At 37.7% G+C, this 24,796-nt stretch overlaps 1 protein-coding gene across 1 annotated transcript; it reads left to right on the forward strand.

The window, feature by feature from the left end:
- The first annotated feature begins 1,558 nt into the window (after positions 1-1,558).
- niban1b (niban apoptosis regulator 1b) lies at positions 1,559-24,716 on the forward strand. Its single transcript, XM_056244685.1, has 14 exons — positions 1,559-1,756; positions 13,207-13,337; positions 13,470-13,598; positions 13,690-13,804; positions 14,192-14,356; positions 16,441-16,556; positions 18,875-18,979; positions 19,283-19,445; positions 20,411-20,598; positions 20,838-20,984; positions 21,245-21,355; positions 21,476-21,583; positions 22,945-23,056; positions 23,158-24,716. Exons 1-14 carry the CDS (start codon positions 1,702-1,704, stop codon positions 24,126-24,128), a joined length of 2,616 nt encoding a protein of 871 aa, XP_056100660.1. The 5' UTR covers positions 1,559-1,701; the 3' UTR covers positions 24,129-24,716.
- The last annotated feature ends 80 nt before the right edge of the window (positions 24,717-24,796 follow it).

Here is a 24,796-nt window from a genome sequence, read left to right on the forward strand (position 1 = left end):
TGAGGGGAAAAAAGCTGAACTTCTGACATAAAATGGTAGACTGACATAAAAAGTAAATAAAAAAAAGAGAGATACTAAGTCATAATGGTATACAAGTCAATTTTAAGGATTGTTCATGGCTCAAAAAAGGTCTTCAGTGGTGGTTGATGAACAATTTATATATAGATATATTATAGATATATTTGATCTTATAAAGATCTAGTGAGTTATACAAAAAATGTGTCATAAGGTATGCAAAATCAAAACCTCCATGTCAATGCATTTAAATATGAGCCTCTTATGGATCTTGAGGAAAAAACTCCTGTACACTTCTCATCTTTCCTTATCTCTGTACATCAGGGCGTAGTCTATGTGCTCAATTAAAATTTCTTCAGAGAAGAGTAGGCTATTATTATTATTTTACATCCTAACTGAAAAGCATTAGCATTAAAAACACATCATAAAATGTGTTAAGTCATAGGACGCCCTCCTTCAGGGTCTCACAGAAGGTATAATCACTCGACTGACGTTAGTGGGTTTGGAATAAAAAACATGATAGCCTATTAATATGATTAATTGTTGTCTATTGACGCTAAGATAATGCTAGCTAGCCCGATGTGCACCTGTTGACAGGAGCGATAAATCCACCTAAGATCACTGGATAATCTTCTTGGGAAGGGCAATTTACAAACGCAAAGAATTTTCATCAAAGAAGACATTTTTATTCACACTGTTTTAATCGCCTTAAGCTTATAAATAAAGCGTATCATGCCGCCATGTGCAGCTGACATTAGATAATTGTTTCAATTCAATTTCAATTCAATTCAATGCAGGAAAAACCCAGCGAATTATGATAGCCTATTACAATCTCTAAATTATGAGATGTTATGTCATTATGACAATTTATCTCATAATTTCAACTTTTTATGTCTTTTATCATTATCATTTACCAAAACATTGTTTTTCTTTTTATGTGGGGGGCATTTACAAAACAGGCTTTCGCAAAACAGCATGGCGATGAAATATTTCTACAAGATTAAAACTGACGTGCCTCTAGGGGGGAGTAGTAGCCTAAAAACATACGCCTTTTGGATAACTTAAACTTATAGCTTTTAAAAAAAAATCTATTCTGCATAATTTACTAATTGCATGTGAAACTCCTTGCGTATATTTCTACGCACCTTAGTGCACATTTTGCTCTTCTTTTTTAATTGTGAGTTGTTTCAACAGGACGCGCCGCGAACGTTTTTGTTTTTTTTCGTTTTACTTTGTAGACGGTTTAGAGACTCAGAATAATCGAGGCTGATTAAAAGAAATATAAACTGCGATGTAGGCTACGTTCTATTCTACATTCTAATGCTATTCAAATGAAACAGTTTTTATGCCATATCTGTAAGTTTTTCCTAAATGACTTTTCTGGGGTAAAATACAAAGAGGTTTTGGAGATACATTAAAATGATTTGTAAATACATTAATAAACAAACAAAACAGTCTAACGTTAAAAAAAAATTCTATAAAAATGAGCAAAATATTGTTCGGATGTTGACAGAGCAGAGAGGATATAAGCGGGCGGCGCTGCAGTTTGAGGAAGTTTGAGATGCTTGAGTCACAGTTTATTTGCGCTCGTCAATATCTGACTGTCAAAATAGCCACTGCGCTTTAGAACAATCGGACTAACGGGAAAAATCTTCCGCTCGGGACCGGGACAAGCCACACTGCACAATGGGAGCATCCTCATCCAGTCTGTTGGACGAGAGTAAAATAAGCTACATACGAGGTAAATGGATTTTCATTTGGTAGCCTACTCAACAACAAAAAAAAGTCTACATAACGGGTGTATGTGCAACGTTAAGATTAATGATCATAATTGAATGGGACTTTCTCTCGTGTAGGCTAGACTTTATTTATCCGTGTTGCATTGTGCTTTAAAGTAAAATTCAGCGTCTTACCACTAAACGATTATATCATTATGTTAGTTATTGTAGGCAATTGAAATCCAAGAATAACCTCAACTTTACTTAAACACATCAGACATGCATTTGACAGCAAGCCTAGAGCAGGAAATGTCATCAGTTTCATGCAGTGCATAGCCAAACCTATACCACACGCCCACCACACCTTTAACCCCACCTATTATCAGTTACCCCACAGCTCAATGTCATGCAATAGCCCAGTTTCATCATCCGTCACTTATAGTTCAGGTTGCTGTGAATTTACATAAATACCGAGTAATGAACTGTGGAAAGAGTGCTGTTGTTCTGGATATCAGCAGACCAGACACCTAATATAAAGTGGCACCTCAACTTAATGGAGACTGTAATGTAAAATATTACCACAATTCCTTTTCACAGATTCAAATATGCATTCCACAGCTCTTTTGCAGCACTCTCTGAATCAGTGATACTGCCTTTGTGAATGCACTGATATGTGATTTCACAGGAATGTCACACATTCTGAGCACATATACTGCAGAGAATGGGTTTCCTTCCCCTGATGGGGAGCACAGCTGTTTCTGCATAATGGGGATTGTTTTGCTCTTATTTCATCTGGCCAGCAGTGAGCAGGAAGTATTTGACCAGAGTGGAAACTCATTCACTTCTCTTTATTGTTCAGTCTTTTCAACGAAATATTTACCCCCATTTTGTTTGCTGACTTAAAGTAGTGGATGCTGAATACAACTGTTGTGTTGCCTAAATTCTGCATAAGTAAAGGACTGTGAACTTCAGTTTATAAGAAAAGTGTCATTTAATAAACTGCACATTATAGAAATTATAATGTCCCCAGTTGCAATGATATTAAGGATACCTAATACAGCTGGACAGATTGTAGTGTTATCAAATCAGAATGACACTATTTATAATTGCAGACATAGTGACATCAAATTTGTGTGGTTCAGCCTGTGAACTATTAGCAGAATAGGAGTCTATAAACTGAAACAGAAAGGACTTCAGTCTTGGAGTGAATAGCGCGCTTGTGCTCCCAAAACTCAAGTTATTTGCCACGTCCCCTTTTTGGGCTTTGGCATGTATTTACTCAGTGCTGTCCAATGTATACACACACACAGGTTAAATGAGGATTTCAGGGTTTGTGCTGTCGTTAGAACGCTGCATGTTTGATTACATTTGTTTTCTGTCCAATAACAGTTAATTACTTGCCAGTAAACGTACTTCATGTGGATGGAAACATAAAGAATAGGCATAAAACAGTATAGGGGTGTGGGCTGACGTAACAGATGGTACAAATCAAACAACACCAGCATATAAAAGCTGCACAGAATATGTCCTTGATTATGATGCGCTATTCACCACTCCCTCCTCCACTAAACTCCTAAATGATGTCATGGGTTTTTGGCACTAACTTGGATTGATTTAGCTGAGAGGGGCCTGAAGTGCTCTGGATTCTCCTTCATATGCTGTAAATGACCCATATGCTGCTGCTTAGCACAACTGCGAAAGCCAAAAATGTATGATCATGTTTTTTTTTAGCTAACACTTTACAACAAGGTCCCATTAGTCAACGTTATTTAATGCATTAACTAACATTAACAATGGCCAATGCATTTGTTACAGTATATTTATTTATCTTTGTTAAAAATAAAACTCTTGTTAGTTAATGTTATAATTTAAGGTCCAATAAATAATATTAACAGATACAACGTTTGATTTTAATAATGTATTAGTAAATATTGAAATTAATATTAAATTCTTAAGTACATTTCATTGTTAGTTCGTGTTAACTAATGTAGCTAACTAACCTTTTTTGTAAAGTGTTACCCAAGAAATGACAGAATACATGCATACAGTAATAATTAGTGCTTTCTGCAGTTCTGTACATCCAGCCAAAAAACTTTGTCCACTATAAAGAACCTTTTGTGCAATGGAAAGATTCCATGAATGTTAAAGGTGCTTTATGGAATCCAATAGATGCCTCTTTGTTTTTAAGAGTTGTAGAATGACATTCTAATAACCTTTAGAATGACATCCCATAATAGTCAATGTATTAGTCACATAAAAAGATTATGCACAGTACTGCTATTTTAAAAATGGAGTGTTTTAGATTAATAGATGATGTAATGCTGATGATGACATGCAATTGACATCCAGTTTGTGTTGCTGTTTAGACTTCTCATCAATTTATATTCAGACTTTATATTTTGAGATTATTAATCCACATATAGCACGCTGTATAATGACGGCACTAAGTGTATCTTGTGTTGTGATGGTCTCAGCCCAGTTTTAACACCACTATATTCTGTGCCCACGAGGTATGATGGCATGGCACCTTGCTGAGGTGTCTTTTTCATGGGCTAATTCCTCTGAGAGGAATTCCTCTAATTCCTCCTTGTCCTCTTTGCTTTTATAGCATCTCTGCCATTAAAAGATAATTGTGCAAATATGATCTGGATCCACTTTCCTGATGCAGTGCTTGAGTGAAGCATGCCGTTCTGTCCATATGTCCTTTGCCACTTTCTCCGAGCCCTTCATTTAAAGTTTTCGGGGAATGGTCATGTTCACACTGTCCTTTCCTCACCATGTGGGAGGAAGATGTGTAGGGATTTCCATGACAGAAACATTCCCTTTTCACCTGTTCTATATAGTGAGGTTTAACATTTTTCAGCGTTTCTCAGTTGATTACAAATTGTGGCCAAACACCTTGAAGGCAGACTTGCAGATTGCCTTATCGCTTTAGAACACATTCAAATACTGCAGGACGTTCCTTCCAAGATTTGTTTAATTTAAAGAAAATAAATAGGGTCCATCAATGAACACTTTTGTTTTTTACCTTTTTGTACTGCTTTCTTGTGAAAACTTGCCACAATGGTGATTTTCAAAGTGTTACTATGTGGTTACAGTGAGTGTTTCAAGGTGTTCTGGTTTTTCAATACATTGATATGCTGTTGCTTGGGGGTTTCGGGTGATTACTAGGGCATCACTAGGTGGTTGCTAGGAATTTCCATGTAGTTTTTAGGGTGTTCAGGGTGTTAACTATAGGGCATTGCTATTCCATCTATCCATCCAATCATTCTCCAAAACCGCTTATCCTCTGTAGGGTGGCGGGGCTGCTAAATCCTATGGTTTCGTGTTTTTTATGGTATTCAAGGTATTATAGGGCCTTGCTATATGCTAAGGTTTTGTAGCAGGTGATTGCTAGGGTTTTCTGGGTGGTTATTGGTCCAAGTCAAAAGAGCCTACCCAAGTTTTTATGGCATTCTGGCTCAATATTTTTTTTTCCTGTTTATAGTCTGCCACACAGGTGACAAAAAATAAATGTAATCGCTTAGAAACATAGCAGCACACCTCTGCTCAACAAGACAAATATTGAGGTATCATTCATATATGCAGAAACAGAAACAAACTTGGACAAGATGTTAAGAGGTTTTGAAAAAAGCGTGTCTCCGGGTGTGTTTCTGCTGTTGGGAGGAGTATCAGTCAGTGAATCAGTTTGATTCTAATGGGAGGAATGAGAGCTTCATTCCGGGACGACGTCCCAAACCTCCAGAGGAGAACAGCTCAAAGCCTCTGACCCACACCCTCACAGATTCATGATTCTAGTCACACACTGACATACACTAAAACAAAACCGATATATGTGTCACTCTATCATGTCTTATTCTGAACTGACAGTAATGTTAAAGGTTTGTATCTCAACCTCATCACCTTATTGTTTTGGCTTATGGGAGTTAACAGAACACCACCTCTGCTCTTCATACAGTTGAGTCCAGATTTTTTTGGACTGATTTTCTATTTGAGTAAAAATTTGAGTTGAAATTTGTCTGTAAGTATTTGGAATGTCTCTCATTTGCTTTGAGATAGCAGACCTCGAGCTGCATGAACTCACAAAGTTTGTGTCACTGATGATAATGTTCTTCAGCGTGATTTTAAGATTATCCAAAGAGCATCTTGTATATTTATCTTCCTTTATATATTTCCATGTTTAAATCAGATTTTGTTTCTCAGGTTTTCACTGTGGCCTCAGACTTATAAGGACTGAAACAACCTCCTCATAAGCCCACACTGACATAATAATGTAGCTCCTCCAAGAACTTCTCACTTTTGCTGAACCACACGCTATTTTTTTAGTTTGGACTGGAAGGACAGTGGAGAGAGAGAGAGAGAGAGAGAGAGAGAGAGAGAGAGAGAGAGAGAGAGAGAGAGAGAGAGAGAGAGAGAGAGAGAGAGAGAGAGAGAGAGCGCTACAGATCTCAGATCTCTTCTGCAGGCCAAGAGGTGATGGGAAAAGCAGGCTCTCAGCTGGTCATCCAAACCACTGGACTTATAACTCTGCTCTGATATATACACAAGAGTTAGACAAGTGGTGTCCCCAGTAAAACATTGTAAAGTGCAGTAAAACAAGACAATAAAGTGTAATTAGTTGGCTCTCTAAAATTGTTTTGCAAGCAACAGAGCTGCACGCTCACTTTTAAAAATAAAGGTTTCAAAAGGTGGTTTTTTTCGCAGCAATGCCATTGGGTTCCCCAAAGAACCTTTCAGTGGTCAGTTCTTAATATACACTCACCTAAAGGATTATTAGGAACACCATACTAATACTGTGTTTGACCTCCTTTCGCCTTCAGAACTGCCTTAATTCTACGTGGCATTGATTAAACTGAAAGCATTCTTTAGAAATGTTGGCCCATATTGATAGGATAGCAGTTGATGGAGATTTGTGGGATGCACATCCAGGGCACGAAGCTCCCGTTCCACCACATCCCAAAGATGCTCTATTGGGTTGAGATCTGGTGACTGTGGGGGCCATTTTAGTACAGTGAACTCATTGTCATGTTCAAGAAACCAATTTGAAATGATTCAAGCTTTGTGACATGGTGCATTATCCTGCTGGAATAGCCATCAGAGGATGGGTACATGGTGGCCATAAAGGGATGGACATGGTCAGAAACAATGCTCAGGTAGGCCGTGGCATTTAAACGATGCCCAATTGGCACTAAGGCGCCTAAAGTGTGCCAAGAAAACGTCCCCCACACCATTACACCACCACCACCAGCCTGCACAGTGGTAACAGTGGAGTGGCATGATGGATCCATGTTCTCATTCTGTTTACGCCAAATTCTGACTCTACCATCTGAATGTCTCAACAGAAATCGAGACTCATCAGACCAGGCAACATTTTTCCAGTCTTCAACTGTCCAATTTTGGTGAGCTCTTGCAAATTGTAGCCTCTTTTTCCTATTTGTAGTGGAGATGAGTGGTACCTGGTGGGGTCTTCTGCTGTTGTAGCCCATCCGCCTCAAGGTTGTGCGTGTTGTGGCTTCACAAATGCTTTGCTGCATACCTCGGTTGTAACGAGTGGTTATTTCAGTCAAAGTTGCTCTTCTATCAGCTTGAATCAGTCGGCCCATTCTCCTCTGACCTCTAGCATCAACAAGGCATTTTCGCCCCCACAGGACTGCCGCATATACTGGATGTTTTTCCCTTTTCACACCATTCTTTGTAAACCCTAGAAATGGTTGAGCGTGAAAATCCCAGTAACTGAGCAGATTGTGAAATGTCTGGCACCAACAACCATGCCACGCTCAAAATTGCTTAAATCACCTTTCTTTCCCATTCTGACATTCAGTTTGGAGTTCAGGAGATTGTCTTGACCAGGACCACACCCCTAAATGCATTGAAGCAACTGCCATGTGATTGGTTGATTAGATAATTGCATTAATGAGAAATTGAACAGGTGTTCCTAATAATCCTTTAGGTGAGTGTATATATATATATATATATATATATATATATATATTCCATTTTAATAATCTAAATAACCTTTTTGCCAGTTGTGCAAGATGGATGTTAAAAGTTCTTCATGGAACCATCAATGCCAATAAAGAATTTTTATTTTTAAGAGTTGTAGAAATATTTCCAACACCTCTAAACTTAAGCCATTTCAGGTACTTATTTAAAACTATATTTTCAACTGAGAAACTGGTCCTGAAAAATGTTGCACTGAGAAAGCAGCAGTTCAAAGCAAACACTCAGTTTGCTTATAAATTCTGCATCTTTCTGTCATTTTTATGTTTTGGTTGTTCTGCTACATAAATGTTGTGTATTGGAAGCATTTCAGGCTGTCGGCTATTCTACATTCTGAAATATGTCCATAAAGAAAAACGTTTTACAGTCCCACTGTGACATCTGTAGATAGAGAACGGAAATCGCTATTCTTTTCTTTTTCAGTTTCAGATGGTAAGTCATTGGCCTCATCTGATGTGAAACCTTTCGTTTGATTTCACAGCTGCCTCGGAAGTTATAGCTGCACATGTGTTTGCAGGAAATGACTTCACTTCACAAATAACAAATACGACAGATTCTTTATTCTACGTTTCGACTTTGTCTGTAAAGAATTGTGCAAACAAAAGCAGTGTCAATGCAATGAGGTTTTCTCATTAAGCTTTAGGTCGTATGGTTGTGTGTTTGATATGTTGTTTCAGATCAAAGGTTTTGTTGTCCAAAAGATATTTGACATAAGGGTGGGTTACACTTGCCTTTCTTTCTTCTTGCTCTTTCCTGCATCAAAGGAACACACATATGTAGGGCGAAGGATAAGGGACATATAAAACAACAAAACTGAAGTCCCAGACACCATCCTCTGTCAGGATATCATGATCGGGGAGAAACTGGAGACGGGGGCTATTTAAAACCCTGTTTGTGAGTGGGGAGATGAAGGGAAGTTTAAGACCAAAGTTATAGTACAGATGTGCACATAGCCATTCTGCTGTCTGCAAAACAGTTGAGAAAACACTCTGTTTTTATAAATTGCCCAGGGAGACCCACATATCTGCTTTACTCATCATTGGACACAATACATTTCAAATTCTGTTTAACACTGACCATCTGCCCCCTTATCTGTTGTTTGTCTGTTTTAACATTAAGAAATATATAGTTTGGGGTCACTGAGTTTTTTTTTTTTTTCAAGAAATTAATATTTCAGCAAGGACATTAAATTAGTCATAAGAGTTTATAATGTTACAAAATATTTATATTTCAAATAAACGCCATTCTGTTTAGCTTTTTATTAATCAAAAAATCATAAAAATCCTTATCCTAATGTTATTTCCACAAAAATATTAAGCAGCACTACTTTTTAGCATTAATAATAAGAAGAAATGTTTCTTGAGCAGCAAATCAGCTTATTATTATTGTAATGATTTCTGCAGGATCATGTGACACTGAAGACTGGAGTAATGATGCTGAAAATTCAGCTTTACTATCACAAAAATAAATTACATTTTAAAATAAATTAAAATAGAAAACAGTTATTTTAATTTGTAATATTATTTTGCAATATTACTGTTTTTACTGTTGATCACATAAATGCAGCCTTGGCGAGACTTTGAAAAATATTTACAAATATTACCGACCCCAAACCTTTGAGCCGTAGTTTATACATATATAAACCTCAATACTATTTCAGCCTTTTCTCTGTTTCCTGCCAACTGACAGTTGAGGATGTATCTGCATCAATGCATCCTGCAATTACATTAGATTATATTTAATTGCACCAATTACCAAGAAAGGCCACATGCCATATAGAGATTCCATCATCACAAGCTGTTTGAAATCTCAGTCCACTAGCAGTCAGATGAAAAAATGCCGAGGACAAACATAAACATGTGTGTATTCAAAAAGCTGCAGAGGTTGATGTTTTCTGTAAGGACTTCCTGGGATGTGTAGTAGATTTGTCCTCATTGGATGCACTTTTGCTCTCTTGTACCTCTTCATGTTTCTAGCCTGTAAGATTCAGTGAATTTGGACAGTGTGGTACAATATCAACATGCTAAGTGCATTGTTGCAGCACTATTAGTACTGACTGTACAAAGGGACATGCTAGAGAGGTGTTGTGAGGTGTGTTGTTTTATAGCTTCCATGTCTTTTAGAAAGAGAATTAGCTGAGTTGTCCAGGAGTTATAATGGTCATGCTCTTAGCACAAGTGTGTTTGTGTGTTACAGGAAACCACTATCTCATCTCCCTGCTCTCGTCATGCAGCTGTCTGTTCTCTAACTCACTTTATTCAGTTCAGCTAGTTAAGTCCAATTTTATTTGTATAGCACCTTTAGAAACAACTTTACCCCAAAGTCCCTGAATTCAAATAATAACAAGGAAAACTCCCTTAAGAGGGCGGAAAATAAAAAGAAATCTGTTTAAAGCTAACTTTGTACTTTTTAATAATTTATTCCAAAATAATAACTAAACACATATTTCATGTAGGCTATATTTGATTTGTTTACTGATTGTTTTCGGATCATCGGTCATCGAAGCTCGTTATATTTGTACTTAGTTTATATACTAATGGGCGGTGAGATTCAAAAGTAGGAATTAATTATAGTTTTTGTATAATTTTATATCAGCTCCACTCCCTTTTAACCCAGGAATTGTCACTCCAAGAAAGACAGAATATTCTTGTTGTCCTGTGTATCTTTGTTACTTATGAAACTGCTGAGTCCATGCAGGGCAGAGGCAGAACAGAGAAATCCAGGAGACATGAAAGAATGCTCAGAAATGCAGTACAGACATACAAGACTTAGCAATGAATGACAGAATTGACCAGGCTTATATAGGGTGAACAAACAAAGTAAATGAGACACAGCTGAAAGTAATGAGTTCTGATGAGTCCAGGCAATGTATTATGGGGAATGAAGTCCGTAAGAGAATTTCAATAGTCTGTGATGGAGTGCCTCCTTGTGACACTCAATGGCCTTCCAGCTGGTGATCGTGACATTCTTCATATTGTGCAATTGTTAAATGAATTCATGGAATATTTAACCCAAAAATGAAGAATTTAAATAAGTCTCGTTTGATTGTTTATTTTGGAGAATCTGTTCTGCACAACAACAGTTATTGAATATTGAATATGTTCTGTCTGTTAAGCTCTAAAACAGGGCAACAAAGCACAATATTCCTCATGACTAATGTGCTATATTTAAATATTCTGACGTCATTTGAGAGGTTAATGTGTGGAACAGATAATCTTAAATTAGTTCAGATCATTGAGTCAGTCAGTTGAAATCGAGAATTGGGATTTCCGAACTGGATGTATGGATTTATGAATTGCATTTTCATGTGGTAAACTCGCAGTGAATCTTTTCTATATTGTTCCACTAAATTTAGACCTCTGATTAACACTGATTGTGCAGACAAGGCAGCACACTATAGTGTGGTGAAAATCGAGTTTTTAATGTGGTGTTTACTTTAAGACAAACCAAGTGCAAATTCACAAGTCTACACCATGGTGAGTATTTTCTCCTTAAAACGGCAGTTTACCAAATACAGTCTCAAAAATAACCAATCCAGTCAACGTGTGGGGCAGGGCTTTTCCTATCATACCTATCATGCTCTGTGGCCATTTTAACACAGTGAGAAAAAAAAACACAGACAGGAAAAATCATGGTATAACGGGTGAATTATATCATGTATTTTAAGATGTTATGATGATCTTTATGTCTTTTTCCATTGACTTTATATGATGTTCAAAGCATAAGGATGCTGATTTTTAGAAGGCCTGTCTGACTCTGAGATGGCAAACGGGAACATAGTTTGTGTAATATTAGCAACACATTATTAGCTGTTTGATAACGTAGTCAAGCAAAAGGCTAATATGTTCAAGTGTGTCCGACGTTGTAGAACTCTTCCTTTTCTTCTTCTGAATCAGTTTCTGGTTCAAACATATATGCCTTTTTTAAACTATAAGTGGACCACAAGTCAGTAGTATTCTGTAATTCTCTAAATTGTATTAGACACTGTTTTGTAAAGCTCTTTTAATGGTTAATATAGCTTGTCTAATGAGCACTGTAAATTATGTATTATTCAGCCACTGCCAGTGGCTGAGCAGAACTCTATCCAGATAATCAGAATTCTGTACTATTTAGTCCTTGGCAGAAAATAATATTTCCAAGTAAAGTCAAAGGATATTTTCCCTTAAAATCTTGGAAATTGGGATCCAAGCCCAAGAGCTGTTGCAAATAAAGTTTTGAATTTAGATTGCACAGTGGAAAAATGCTGAAATGGACTCAGGCCTGCACTCTGTGCCATGTTGTTTTGGTAGTGCAGTGAAGTGGTAAAGATGGCTCAGTCTTCTGGAATTAGTCACTGTCTGTGAACTCCCTCAGAGTCAAGAACAATAAGATGAATGTGCTAATTAGACCCCGCCTCCACTCACTCACACCAGCTCAGAGAACCACTCGGCCAACTCTACTCAAGTAAACGCTGCACAATGGTATCGCTGTTTACAACATCGGACACATAACGGTAATTAATATGATTAGCCTTTATCAACCCTTTCCAACTGTTATCAAACAGCTAATAATGTGTTGCTAATAATGTTACATGAACCATGTTCCCGTTCGCCATCTCAGTTTGCCTCCAAAAAATCAGTATCCTTAGAAACGCTTTGAACAACTCAGAACTTCAGTGGAGAAAGGCATATAGTTCACCGTAACATCGTAATAGACATCATATACATAATTCACTCACTATATTGCTAAATGTACATGATTTTTCATATCAACATAAAAATATACCTGGATAATCTGGCTTATCTTGAGACTCCTCTGCTTCAGAGAATAGTTAATGATATGCTAAAGCCCGCCCCCTCGTGACGGGATTGGTTACAAGGTAGTTTGTGACGTAAGAAACTCCGCAATGACTTTGCACTTCCCAGTTCCCAGCTGGCATTTTAACGTCGAGTCACTGTTGAATCAACGTCAGGTGCCAGTGTTGGATAACCGTTGAATTTTGTTTAGATTTTGCTGATTGCAAATTGGATGTTGGAACAACGTTATTTTTCTACTGATATATTTTAACAAAATGTTTAAAAGTCATGGTTGTAAAAATAATGTTGATTTGACGTACAACTCAAATTTTTTTGATATTTCTATGTTGAATCCATAGTGAGTCAACAACACAACTTCAACTATTTGGTGTTCAACGTTGTTTTAACGTTGAATTAATGTTTTTTCATAAACTGACATTATTTCAACCACATTTAAACGTTTAATGTCAGGTGTTGGTTTGTCTTAAAGCTTATTAAAAAACATAAACATATAAACAACATTAAAAACTTGATTTTCACCTCAGGGAAATAGGCATTAAAGTGTACTAAGGCCTTTTATTTCTTTATTTCTTCATATCTGCATGTGCATATTTGAAGTACGCTACAAGTGCACATTCAATACAGTTAAATGGCACTTGTTTTTCACAAGGGTAATCTGATCTTTCATATGTGTGTAGGCCGGACAGAGGCTGAGCTGAAGAACTTCAGTCCTCATTACAGAAGGCAAAGCTGTGTTGCCTTCTTTTGCCATCTGAAGGATGAGGTGGAGCAGCACAGAGCAGGACAGGCCCAGCTCCTCAAACAGAAGGTGAGAGCATAACTATCTTATCATGACAACATCAATTTATGATGCGATTTTATCACTTAAGATGTCAGTGTTATCTGATTCATGATGTTGCAGAGTCTTACTCTCACTGATTCTAATACGTTTCACTTCAAGGAGCCTCCGCAGGCTTCAGAAGTCCTGTACAAGGACAGCATGCTTTACTTTGATGACAACAGAAAGTGGAAAGAGAGATTTGTCGTGGTCCGTGCTGACTATAGCCTAGAGCTACATGATAGCCAGGAGGTCTGTAAATGTCATCTTTCATCATCGCCATGTAAAAGCTGCTTTTTTTGATAGAACATGCTCATGATTCTGTTATATTGTATGCATCCAGTCGTATACAAAGGGAACCCCTGCACGCCACAAACTCCTGCCAACAGGAGGCGCTGTATTGACCTCAGAGGAAAAATACACGGCTGTCGTAGACAAGGCCTTTCCCGACCTTAATGGTGAGTGTTTCTCTAGTTTACATCCTGATCTCTCTCTTCCTGTTGGAATGAGTGTCCTTATTTTGAAAGTTTGCTCTGTATAGTATGAGTGTGTGTGGTATAAATGACATGCTAAATTCGCCATGTTGTCATTATCATGTGACCTGCGTCAGTTGCGTCACTTCACTGGCATTCACAAATCCTCTCCCGTGGCCTCATGGGATCGTAAAGTGTCCATTGTATGCACACTTCAGAATCTCGTCGGAAGTATTAGGTCATCCGGGTACTTTTTGCCTACTCTTTTATGTATACTGTGAATTTGGACACTCTTTTGTCACATAGTGTTTTTCGCCTACTATATAGTAGGGAAGTATGCAATTTTGGATGCAGCCTTTGTGTGTTGTTCAGGTTCTAAGGAAGAGCCCTCCGTTCCTGTGGTGGCGGTTCCCGGTCCTCTTCCTGTATACCTGAGACTGCCTTACAGACGGGACTCGTTCTTCTGTTTCCAGCAGGAGGAGAAGCGGGCCCGCTTTGTCTCGATCCTGAACGACTGCGTTCGTCATCAGAACCAAGGTAGCAGATCAGCACTACCTCAGTCTCAGAGGCCACTTTTGTTTTGCGTTGTATGTGTTTGCAGTCTGTTTGATCAAATTCATGACTTATACCCACCGGGAAATATTTAATTCCTACAGAATGTCTATTTACTCATAATGAAAGTACTTCTTGATTTTGGTCTGACTAATTCTCTGTACACCCACCCAACTCAACCATAAACACATGCTATATTACAGTAGTGAGGCTGATCAGAGGATACCTCAAGCTGCTCTGCTCTCTCATCAGTTTACTACTGTTTTTCTTTAGTGGTCATGGTGATACACTAATAATATTCAGAATTGCAAAGCTCTCTTCCTGCGTACTTGTTGCTTAGCGGTTACGCAGCATCTGCAGAGCACGAAGATGTGTGCAATAATTTTCTACTTCGTCACACAACTGAAAAAGGCTCTTCACACCTTAATGCTTTAAATATTAGGTGAAAGGAGAGTTAACCACCTACACAGAGTAAAATCACACTGTTGTTAACACTATTTTAACATTAAACATAATAGTTTTGTTGTTGTTGTCTGCTATTGTTAGCTGAAAGTCAGATTAGAAAGGACTTCGAAATAAGTCTCATGAATTGAGGTATCATTCATCTTTGTGGCATAAATGCTGTAGGACGAGATATGCACCAAAGGCTCTTAGAGTTAAGGGTCAAATCCCAGAACTTTATTATAGAAAATAATAATAACAGTGATGATGCATTTAGCACAAATGACTGTATATATTATTAGTGTTGGGGAATCTACATCAAATCTGTAACTTGCCAAGATAGCTACTCATAATGTAAAGTAGTTTAACTACATTCACACCACCCTTACAAAAAGAAGCACACCTACATTTAATTTTATAAACTAAACTTAAACAGGTCAATTTTATTTATGTAAGTATATTAAAATCAATGTATTAGTAGTATATTTGTAAGTTTACTATTTTAATACTTCTTTTAGTTTATAAAAGTAGGCTATACTTAAGTGTTCTTTAAGTGTAACAGTGGTAAACTTCGAATACACAGCTAGTTTAGAAATTGTATTGCAAATGTGAACTGTCATAAAAGTGAACTTATAAGGTATAGTGTTAGTTTACTAGCTATATACTTCTAGCCCACATTTTAGTTTATGAAATTACACTTTGAAGTATACTCTTACTTTTCTTAAGTATATCTTGGTCAGAAGTTTAAGTATAAGTAAAGGCCTCATATACTTGTCAGTAAGGCAAGCCAAGCTTAGCATACATAAGTACAATTTTGTAAAGTATATCTCTAACAGCAATTGCACAATTAAACCTCTTTTTGCATTCTTTTGAAGTTAGTTTAGACTACAATTTAAGAGGACAATATCTTTTAAAATATGTTATTAACAATTTATATAATTTAAAACTATTTATTTATTAAGCAATAAAGGTTTTGATTGAATCCTGATCATGGTTACGATTATGGTAATAGTTTAATTTACACTAAATACAGCTAAAAACTGAATGGAAAATGTAAGGAAGAGCAGCATTCAAATATTTATTTTAAGAATGCACAGGGACTTCTGCACTGAAGCTCAAATCAGTGAGTCGTTTCTTTTTAAACCGGTTCATTTACATTAACAATCCAAATGAACCGACTCACTAAAACGAATCGTCTTCCCAATGCTTCTTATGTGTTTAAGGTGAGTGTGTTATTATTACCTCATATAAGTGCACAATACAGTGTCATTAAAAGTAGCAATGTAGCGTTTTGTCGCGCTTCGAAAAATGTAACTTATGAATGGATTTTTTTGAAAACGGGTACTTTTAAACTACCGTAAACGTAAAATGTAGTTGTGTTAGTGGTATTGCAGAAGTGAAAGTGAGATTGTTTATCCCTTATTTAACAGAACATGTCATTTAGGATGGGTTTCTCAGCTTTCTCTTTTCATCATAGCCTTTCATCACACTTGCTGATTCCAAGCCATTTCTGTGTCTTGGTCATGTTCCTAAAAAAAAAGAGAAGTTTCTGAGTAGCGCTCACATGATCCTGTATTACACAATGAATTCATCTGACAGAACTATTCTCCTCTCTCTATTATCTGCAGATTATCTGAAGAGTATGACATGTGAAGTGCAGGGTTTCCTGAAGGCTATTCACTTCTACAGGCAGGAGAAGGGCCACTATGAATCATGGGATATGCTGACGGGCCGTGACTGTGAGGTGGGCATTCTGGTCTATATTACTCACAACCAGAGTCCACTTCTTTTGAATGAATCAGATGAGTCATGCTTCTTTTTTGAAAAGATGAACAAATAGTCTGACTGTGGATGTCATGGTGTGGTCAGCAGACTGGTGGAGTCAGAGGCTGAGTGTGGACAGAGCGGCTGGTCAGGGATTTAGGAGTGTGTCATGCTGTTAACATCCCATTTGTGAATCATTGGACTGTCGTTTCATGCTTGACTGAAACCTTTGTGTTCGCTCGCAAAACTTTTGCATTCCCTAGAAAACTTTGTGTTTGCTCTCAGAACTTTTGTGTTCCCCCCAAAAAAACTTTGTGTGCAAATGCAAACTCTCTCAGGGGAACGCAAATGTTTTGCAAGCCAATCCAATAGCATTAAATTAATTTCCTCCTATCTCAATTTTTTTTTTATACAACACCATGTCCCTTTAGGGGCTCATAGTCCAGATGAAATTTGTTGCTTACAAATAATACCCCTTCTCAATATGTCACATGATTTGAAGTACTTTATCATTTATGTTTGTAGCACAGATGTATTGGACGTGTTTAGAATGAATCGAATAGTGATATCTGCCTAAGCAGGCACAACAAATTATTGATATGTTGTTCCTCATGCCAAAATTCCTCTTGTAATCTCCTGTTGTTATGAAATCTTGAGATCACAAATGGGGTCTTTTACAGGATGTCCTGTAGCCACTCAAGGAAACACCTCTGCCTTCCTCTAACTATTGTTGGGTCCCATTTGGAACCCTAATTTGGTGTACAAGGTGTTGTTGTGTAAGGGAACTGAAAGCAGACATGAAAATAGGCTATTTTAACTATCCGTCACTATCACAAAACAAATCCTGAAAAGGTGATCTGGACCAACACAATGTGTTTATTGCTCATCTACATAAATAAACAAATGACATATTGCTAACCAAATTATTATATTATATTACACTACCTTGACGTATATCGTTTGGAAGTTATGGTTCAGTAAGATTTTAATAGCCTACTTTTATTTAGCCAGGACACATAAAGACATTTATAGGGCCCTATCATACATCTGGCGGAATGCAGCCCCAGGCGCGATGCGAGTGTTTTTTGCTAGTTTCAGCCCAACGCAGTTATCATTTTCACATCATGCGCCACGATGTTTAAATAGTAAATGCATTTGCACCCATTTGTGCGCCCATGGGCGTGCTGGAAACGAGGTGTGTTGAGGCGCATTGTTGACGCTTTGCTATTTTGAGGCAACTGAAATAGACTGCGCCATTGACCAACTGAAACCTGGTCTAAAGTCAATGACGCAACATTTTTTTTGTTATTTAAAAAGCGCGTTAGTAATGTGCGCCTATAGGTACACTCTGCTTATTACATTCACAGGGACGCGAAGCAGCACATAAACATGCCAAATATTAAAAATAAAAGGATTACAGTGTAAAATATTATTATTACTATTGTACATAAAGATATGGTGGAATCCGGCTTGTCCCGTGGATGGTCTGCTAGCGCACTTTAACCTTGCGCACGAGCAGATCTGTTTGCTCTCTTCAGTTTTTCCTCTTGCAAATTCCGTCATGTAAATAACAATCCGCCAAGGCATGAGCGTTACTCATTAAGAGAATAGGGACAACCCTTTTAGACCATGTGCCGGCCATTTTTCCCGTCGTTAAACTAGCAAAAATGGATTCGGACACGCCCTAAGTGCAATCTAAGTGCTTTAATGCGCTTAGATTGTTAAAATAGGGCCCATAATGTTACAGAAAGGTTTATATTTCAAATCAATTCTTTTGAACTTTCGTATCATCAAAGAATGCATCAAGGTTTCCACAAAAATATTAATCAGCACAACTGTTTTCAACATTGATAATAATAAGAAAAATGTTTCTTGAGCATTAAAGGCAGCATATTAGAATGATTTTACTGTATTTTTGAGAAAATAAATGCAGGCTTGGCGACCATTAGTGATTATATTATATTATACATAAAAAATTTCTGTGGCTACAGTCAATTAAATAATGTAATTATACAAAAATTTTGATTGTAGAATAACCAATCAAAATCAAAAAGTTATGTAATTATTTTAAATGCATATTTAGTGACACATATTGGTAGACGATTTTATTTGCCTGATCAATACAACTCAGTATCCACGTCGGACTGCCACATCTGTGTGGTGATTCAGTCTGATTCATTGCTGTGACATTATAACAACCCAGTGATTCTCCATTATGAATATTTTGTGTCTGTGACTCAGTCCGGTATCATTACAACTCCATGGGCTTCTGTTGTGACTCTCTCTGCCTGCCTGCAGGTGCTGGCTAACCTGGTGATGGAGGAGCTGCTGCCCTCACTGCAGACGGAGCTGCTGCCCAAGCTGAAAGGAAAGAAGGCAGAGAGGAAGAGGGTGTGGTTTGCGGTCAGTGAGATCAGCCTGCTCCTCACAGCTATTCTTTGACACGCTATGTGGTGAATGTCACAGTCAGGCAACATTTTGGCTGGTCCATTCTGAATATATAAATCGTTTTTCTGGCCTCCACACCATCCAAAACAATTCAAGTTTTATACTATGAAACACAATTCTCTTTCACAGACTGTATCAGTTGGATGAGGTCACTGCTCTATAAAAGGACTTTTTGCCGTTAGTCAACATATAGACAATGTTCATGATGAAGTTGGGATTATGGTGGCCACATTTAGGATGTTTTTTTTTTTCTCTTAGACAGTGGAAGCGACCTATGAGCTTGTGCATGAACAACTGCGAGAAGGATTGGAGAGTTTGAAAAATGAGTGCAGAGATACCACCAAACAGCAGGAGGCGCTCATCCGCTCAGACATGGACCAGATCATCAACTCACAAACATTCCTGGAAACTAAATTGCAAGGTATGGACAGACAGTCTATACTGCGTATTTGCCCTACATACAGTGTTCAGTTACCTTCTATTATAAAAAAAAAAAAAAAAAGTATACTTTTATTCAGCAAGGAGGCATTGCATCACGGTTTCCACAAAAATATTAAGCAGCACAACTGTTTTTAACATTTAGAATCATGTGACTGAAGACTGGAGTAATGATGCTGAAAATACAACTTCGCCATCACGGGAATAAATGACCATTTAAAATATTTTAAAATTCAGTTATTACAGTGTTTCTGTGATTATTTTACTGTTTTTGATCAAATAAATGCAGTCATGGTGAGCATAACAGACTTCTTTCAAAAACATCTTAGCAACCCAATTCTTAAAATCTAAGCTACCTTTTGAATGGTATTCAGTATAGAATAATGTTGCATTTAAAAAAAATAAAATCCTTCATATCATAACACTCACACAAATATCATTAACCCATTGTATTTTAAGTGAGAGCACACCATAGGTGGAATGATATAGTTTATTTAATATTTAGTAAAATTGGTGAATCATTTTCTCCTTTTTTGCTGTCATAAATAATGTTTAAAGCTAAATAATAATTGGAAACTACATTACAATTCTGTGAAATGAGTTACATTTTTGCTAAAATACTGTGTATCAGCTAATGACTGTAATTCTCATTACATGCTTTAAAGATTCAGCCTTTTTTTATTTAGTCATACAATTTCATAGTTTTGCAAGTGCCCCGGACCACATAACCATAATAAAATCTTGTTTATTAGCAACCAGTGAATGCGTAAACATATGACCACCTTCAACCAGAGTATTGACTTACATTATGTTAAGACAATCAGCTTACACAAAACGAAATATTACCATATATCTGAACATTTTCATGCATGTAAATGTAGTCAGCGAGGCATGCCAAATCTTAACGTTGTACGGCACCCTTTTGACTTCCTTTCTGTTTGTGTTAAGCTTTAGCATCAGAGCCAGCCATGAAATACAGTTCAGAGAGCGTGGCCCCATACCTGACCTCTATCCTGGAGGAGCTGATGGGTCCGGTCAGCACGGGCTTCCAGGCCGTGAGGCTGCTGTTGGAGGACGAGCTGACCCGAGTCTGCAAGGATTTCCCTCAGGGGGGAGTCACAGAGGAACTTCAGAGCGTAAGAGACTGCACAACATTTAGAAATATGTGGTAATATGGCAAGTTCTGAAAATGAATATTTATCTGCTGATTTCAAACTTTTCCTGGCCAAGGCTATTGCACAACACTTGAAGCAAATCAGGTCAGTTTTTCCACTAAGAGGAAAGTGAAGTGTCAGACAGCAAAGCTGACGTGATTAGGTCACGCTGGAATAATGATCATCTGAAGTTCTCATAAGTCATGCCTGTCCTTTTGAAGGCTCTGCAGCAGGCGGGTCGTGACCGGATTGAGGACTGTTACCAGCACGTGAATGTCCTGAAAGAACAGCTCCAGGAACTCCGAAACCGCTTCAAGTTCTCCAACTCGACTCGAGTAGTCCACTGCACCCAGAATCAAATGCAGCAGGTGTGTTTCCTTGCTCTTGGCTGGGTGTTGTTAAATATTTCATCTAGCCTTCTGACTCAAGTATAATTGCATACAACTTTTTTTTTTTAGACCTCAGTAGTGGATATAAACTACTGGAATTATATGTGTCATATAGACCGCAAAAATGAAGTCAATGGAGAGCATTGCCTCATCTTGTCATGAACTTTGGTTCCCCCTACAGGTCAAAGTAATATAAATGAACTGTGGCGTGGCTGTTGTTTTGTTCCACTCTTTTTTAGTTGATGGAGAATGCAGTGTACACTTTTGAGCTCCTGCTTCAGGCTGCCTTAAAGGATAAACCTGACAAACAGGCCTCAGTCATGGAGAAAGCCAAACTACGCGTCCTCAAGGTAGGCTTTGCCCACATTTACAAAGTGTATACATGTGCAAGGCAGCAGTACAACTTCTTAGTAGAATAACTCCAATAAACGTGACATAATCATTATGGAAACTTTTGCATTTGCCTTTAGCAATTTGACTATGACAGCAGCACAGTAAGGAAGAAGATATTCCAGGACGCCCTGGTTGAGATCACCCTGCCAGCCATCAGGAGAAACCTGGCCCCCGGCTGCAAAACTGTACGCACTATTCAGCTCTTAACCAGTTTGTAAAAAAAAAAAAAAAAAAAAAAAAATTTATACAATACATCTTGTAGAGATATTCTAGCAAGTTCTGTTTCTCTTTAATAAATTCAAATCAATTTTGTTACACAAACTTTTTTTAGAGGTGGAAAAAATCCAATACTTGGCCTAAACTGTATACAGATAAAGCAACAGTAAAGGCCTGTTCACACCAAGAACGATAAATTGTTCTGTTTATTCTGCAGTTATGCTTTCAATGCTTGAGCTCTTTAAAATCTGCTGGATTCTGATTGGCTGTCATTGTTTTTATCGTTCATCAGCTGGAAAAATGGATGATTCTGACGATATTGTTTCTCTGGGCCGTTATTGTTAGTTTTGATGTGGACTCTGCTATTCTTTTTTTAGAACTACTTTAGAGCTGCACGATTCTGGATACATTTAGAATCATTCAAATGGAGATCACGAATCTCCCACGATTCTGACAACTAAACAAAACAACATAATTTACTAGAGGTTCAGACAAAATGTTAATTGTCTACTGACTCACTCATAAATACTTCACTTGTTTCATTACTCGATGAATCGGCGTGTTTGAATGAATGATTGACAAATACATTTTTTAACAGTAACTTTAGCCACCTACTGGTGTAACAATGTAATGGATATAACATTTATTTGAAGCGCCAAGTTACTTCTAAAAGGTGATTTGCTCTTTTGATCGCTGCTGTAGACATCAGTGTAGGCCTCCGAACTATAAACTTTTTTATCTGTGATAATATGAATATTTGTAACAGAAATAACGATACTGTGTGGTTAAAAATACTGTTTGTCAAGCTGTTTCATACCTAAACATGATAACGCTCTCTCTGGGTCAGCGGCAGCGCCAACACAGATTTTAATGTTCCGGTATTTTGTCAAAAGTTAATAGACACAGGCGAATCATTGTCATTTAGGAATAAGATCGCGTCTGTGTTTGAATCGAGATCATGATCTTTTAATGATTAATCATGCAGTTATCATTAATAGTTATCATGCTTGGTGTGAATGGGCAAAACTGGGAATCAAACTACACTGGCTGTGCTGTATGTATTTGATTCACTAAAAAGTACTGACTCTCATTAGTCATTATGGGAATCTTTCTTCACTGGTTGCACTGTGTTTGATTCTCTGAAAAGAACCAACTAATTAGAGTGATTCATTTGGGAATCGGACTATTCCGGATGCGTTTGATTCACAAAAAAAAGGTTCAGAGTCATTCATTTGGGGAATTTATGCAGAATCGACTGATATCAGGCTACCTCTCAAAAACAGCTGGTTTTGTTTGAATTGTTGACTGAATTTTTTTCTCGTTTCGGCAGGAGCTTCAGAAATTCGAACAATTCATCTTTGCAGATTACACGAACTTTGTTCAAGTGGAGAATATCTACGAGAACATACTACTCAACCTTTTGAATAATGAAGTTAACAAAGGTAAACTGTTTTAGTTGCTTGTTTTGGGTGTCTAGAGACATATTAGTGACTTCAAAAAAAAAACTCACATCTACATATTGGTCCATATGTTTGCTGTACAGTGGTGAAGGAGGCGGCCAGTCTGAAGAAGAACAACCTGTTTGCGGACAGTACTGACCTGCAGTGTGTTAGTCAAAGCAGCCTGGGTGACAGCCGCACACCGCCCCTCTCTGCCCCTTCCAGTCCACCCCAAGTGCTGGCCTTTAAACAGGCAGTGCAGAAGATCTCCTCCCCATCAGGAGGAGCTGTCAGTGAAGACACCCACCAGACACATGAGACGTCAGTCATTCCTACAGTGAAGATTACATTGTCTTCTCCAGAAGCTGTGGAACCTACATCACCGTTAAATGATGCTGAAAGCCAGCCAGATGTTCCACCGACATTACCTAATAATTCATCTCCCATTCTAGAGGTCACAGAGACGGATGTTTCCTCAACCAAACCCGAAACCATCGTACGTGCAGAGGATTCATCTTCTCCGCAACCAGAGACACGTTCCAAAGTGATGGAGGATGATGTTGCATCTGTTAGTTCAGACCAAGCACCCGTTCCTCTCGCTGATGCCTGTGAAACCCTAACTGTGGAGGCAGATGAGGAGAGTAAAGATGCAAGTACTCCACAGTCTGAAGTCAAAGAGGAATGTGTCCATACTGTCCAACCTGATCCTAGACTGACGGCCAATGCAGAAGTTCTCCCAGATGTATGTGTTGAAGGCACTGATGTGGACGCCAGTGTTTCCGATGAGCACAGTGTGGATAACAAGGTGTGCGAGTCAGCGCCATCTAGTGATGAGAATAGTAATGAAACGCAAGACAGTCCTGCAGTGGATGCTTCTCCTGCTCTTGACTCTGTTCCTGATGGTCCGGGAGGGGGCGCTGTTGCTTTAACATCAGAGCTGGAGAACCATAGCGGCATTGTGAACACAGATTCACCGGAGGAGACTGCTGACAGTGTGGACGCTATCAGAAATCTCATCATGGAGGTCATCGAGGTAGAGGACATAATAAGACCTTGTGATGAAAACCAGCCTTAAAAATGTTTGAATGAAAAGTTATCCAACTATCCAAGTTATACAACTATTTAGCTCTGCTAATAAAACCAACTACAGTGTTTCCATATCTATTTTTTTTATGATTAATCTAAATATTAACATTTAAAGTGACTTTTTGTAAAATACTTTGAGACATAGTCATGGGCCTATGTAAACAGAATTCAGTCTTTTTTAAACACTTTTATCTTGTATCATGTTAACAAAAAACGGTGGGTGTTTGTACCTGCACAGTTTTTATATAATGTTAAATAATTACATTTAATGTTGGAACTTTTTTTTTCTTTTTTTTTTAAACAATGTAAGGCTATTAAAATTAAATGACAAAAAAAGTAGAAACTACATTTTTAGATGGTACACAAATGTTTTTAGTGGACTAATTTATTCGTGTGCTATGCTGGCTTGTACAGACATCTCATTCTTTATATTAAATAACAGGGGATCATGCTGATCACTAAACATTAAACAATTATTTTGTACCATGCTGTAGTAGACTTTCTGAAAATGAGACACAGTACCTTTGTACATATGATTATCACAGAGAGTCTGTTAAATAAATTTCCACAAAACAGACAGTTTATCAGTGCATTGTTTTATTTTCTTCTGTTTGCAGTTAAGCACAATTCACATTAAATTGTCAAACTCACAGGATC

This window comes from Rhinichthys klamathensis, unplaced genomic scaffold (assembly GCF_029890125.1).
Source record: "Rhinichthys klamathensis goyatoka isolate OS25496 unplaced genomic scaffold, OSU_Roscu_1.1 h1tg001043l_1, whole genome shotgun sequence".
NCBI lineage: Eukaryota > Metazoa > Chordata > Actinopteri > Cypriniformes > Leuciscidae > Rhinichthys > Rhinichthys klamathensis.